This window comes from Penaeus chinensis, chromosome 7, assembly GCF_019202785.1.
Source record: "Penaeus chinensis breed Huanghai No. 1 chromosome 7, ASM1920278v2, whole genome shotgun sequence".
NCBI lineage: Eukaryota > Metazoa > Arthropoda > Malacostraca > Decapoda > Penaeidae > Penaeus > Penaeus chinensis.
The window spans coordinates 12356469-12358968 of NC_061825.1; the positions used below are offsets into that span (position 1 = coordinate 12356469).

The following is a 2500-nucleotide window of genomic DNA, read 5'->3' on the forward strand; positions in this document are numbered from 1 at the left end:
TAGATTAAGTTCTTGCTGAGAATAAATGACCAAAATGTACACAAAATCAAACTATGGCACAGAAAGTGTACAATTGATAAAAACCTGTACAGATATAAATGTTTTGCAGTTTTCTTATACAAACTGATAAGTTGTAGGCACCAGCTCCAACAGAATTTAAGAAACCTACAAAAATACATTTCCTATGGAAGGCTCAATGGTTCACTCTCTGTCTCATACACTGATTTTGTCTGCATATTTGCCATTAGAATTATCAAATGTTACAGTATAATCACACTACTTTGGAGATGAAGGTTGTTTCTATACATATTAACCATAGCTTAACTATGGAAGAGATAAGAAATCCCCCACTGCCTGGAGGCTACTCAAGGCATTATATATCTGATTATCTCTACAAAGAAAAGTATTTGAATATATTCTAAATCCCTACTTAATCAGGTATGTCTACTGAAAATTCAAATTTCATTGATAAATACCCAGTTTAAAATCAGCAATACAGGTATAAACTACATTGGTTCTCAGCAATTATTAATATTTGTATTAAAAGACGGAGTATTTACTCACCGCATTAATGCCTGACAACTGCTGGGAGAGCTGCATAACAATGCCAATTGTGAGTGGCATGCGCAGTGCTGATGAACGCACCAGCTGCAACATACTCATGTGAGCTTCAGTCTGGCTTGCTGCTTCCTCTGCTCGCATCTCTTCAATATCTTCCTCAACATGACTTGATGCACGCAGTCTCCTTAGGGCTGGAATGAAGTAAAACTTCAAAATGAGGGAAATAAAAGAAAAATCCCTTAGTTGCAACGTAGGAATCACTGTGCAGAGCATTGTAAGGGGGGTGCCCTACAAAATACCTTCAGTCAATATTACTGGGGTAAAATGGCAGTGACAGAAGTGGCACTGCTTTTCAAGCCTACAACAATTTCAGATCTCTTATAGAACTATTTTTTCTGCTTATTCAAAAAAACAGAAAGATCTATAGTCCATTATCATGAGAAAGATCACATATTTCCATATAAAGTACTTCACCTTTATTGCCCTTCATCAAAAAAGAAAAAGGAATCATCCATTACTAAATTCTTTAGGTATTCTTATATAATTATCTAATAAAGAAATTACTTACAGTTTGATGTCTGTCCTTAATACAGAATTAAGCAAAATGCTACTATCTATAGCATCTCAAAAAGCTACATAATACCCCAACTTTTCAGTTGTTGTATAATGTATCAACCGACCTCTTCGTGCTTCATCCTCTAACTGGCGTGACATGAGCAAGTAGCGTGGAGATTCTGGACACACTGGCAGCAGCACCATCTGCATCACAGCTGGGACAATGGCAAGACCTAAAAGCAAAATATGTATCATCTACTCCACTCTAATGATTACAGCTTTTTTGTAAATATTCACTAGCTTCATGTATGCTTTCTTCCCCTACGATACCCTAAAAGAACAATACCATTACCTAGGAGAAGAGGCCAAGCATTGCTATTCCCAAGAAGTTGCTCAATGCCAAGAACCTGTGAGAGGAGCAGGCCTACTGTGACAGCCAATTGGTTGACGGTTCCTAGCCCACCACGTAGGTTGAGAGGGGCAATCTCACTGATGTACATGGGAACTAGCGAGGTGTTCAAACCTGTTGAACATACAGTATTTTTAATGAAAAAGGTAAAAATCTAGGTCAATATGTCCTAACTATGAAGAAGTCTACATGATAATTATGATAATACACAATTTTTTATACAGAGTAAAAGAAATAAGGCTATTTATAAAACCATAAGCATAAAATCAAAATGAACTGCACACAAGCATATAAAAATAGATCCTTTCTAAAAATGTTTTATAATAGATCTTCAGTGCCTTTTCTTCTTTTTTTTTCTCTGTTTTTTATCAATTAACTCAGTTTGCATTCACTAATGCTCTATTTGTCACTACTTAACTTTACATTCAGTAATACATTTGTATTATCATTGATAAATACAAGATGATTCTTTAATATCATCCCTTGATAATAAGGCATAGTCACCTGAATGGACATGCAAACTGATAACAAAAAGGCAGAATACAAAGATAATTTTCTAATATACATTGCACTAGATAAAGCTACATGAATTTATATACTTCCACTTGCATTAAATTTGACATTTAACTGCAACTTAACAGACACCTGTGGAATGTGGACAAAAGAACAGAAAATGAAGCTTCATTCATGGGTCAATATTTTTTTTTTGAAAATATAACAAGGATTCATGAAAAATACACATAAAAGTACAACATTGCAATTTACTAATCTAATATCAATTCACTGATGCAATCTCAGTCCTACCTTATCCAACTGGTTGCTAATACACACATGAACAAGTAACAAGCTATTACCAGTCATTCCAATACTCACCGCAGTTAATGCCAATGACCAATCTACCTAGGATGAGCATCTCAAAAGAGTATAACATTTGAGAGAAGCCCATGAGACATGCTCCTCCCACTCCCAAAAGGT

General features: G+C 35.2%; 1 protein-coding gene across 7 annotated transcripts in view; it reads right to left on the bottom strand.

Annotated features, from left to right (window-relative positions):
* The window catches only part of LOC125027118 (glucose transporter type 1-like), a 306196-nt gene that overhangs the window by 57030 nt on the left and 246666 nt on the right, over positions 1-2500 (bottom strand). For all 7 annotated transcript variants that reach the window (XM_047615955.1, XM_047615949.1, XM_047615948.1 and 4 more), the window contains 4 exons: positions 2399-2500; positions 1469-1639; positions 1242-1349; positions 565-752 (listed from right to left, as the gene is read on the bottom strand). The exon at positions 2399-2500 is cut by the window's right edge and continues 23 nt beyond it. In XM_047615955.1, the coding sequence (XP_047471911.1) occupies positions 565-752; positions 1242-1349; positions 1469-1639; positions 2399-2500 (569 nt within the window). The remainder of the gene's footprint in view (positions 1-564; positions 753-1241; positions 1350-1468; positions 1640-2398) is intronic.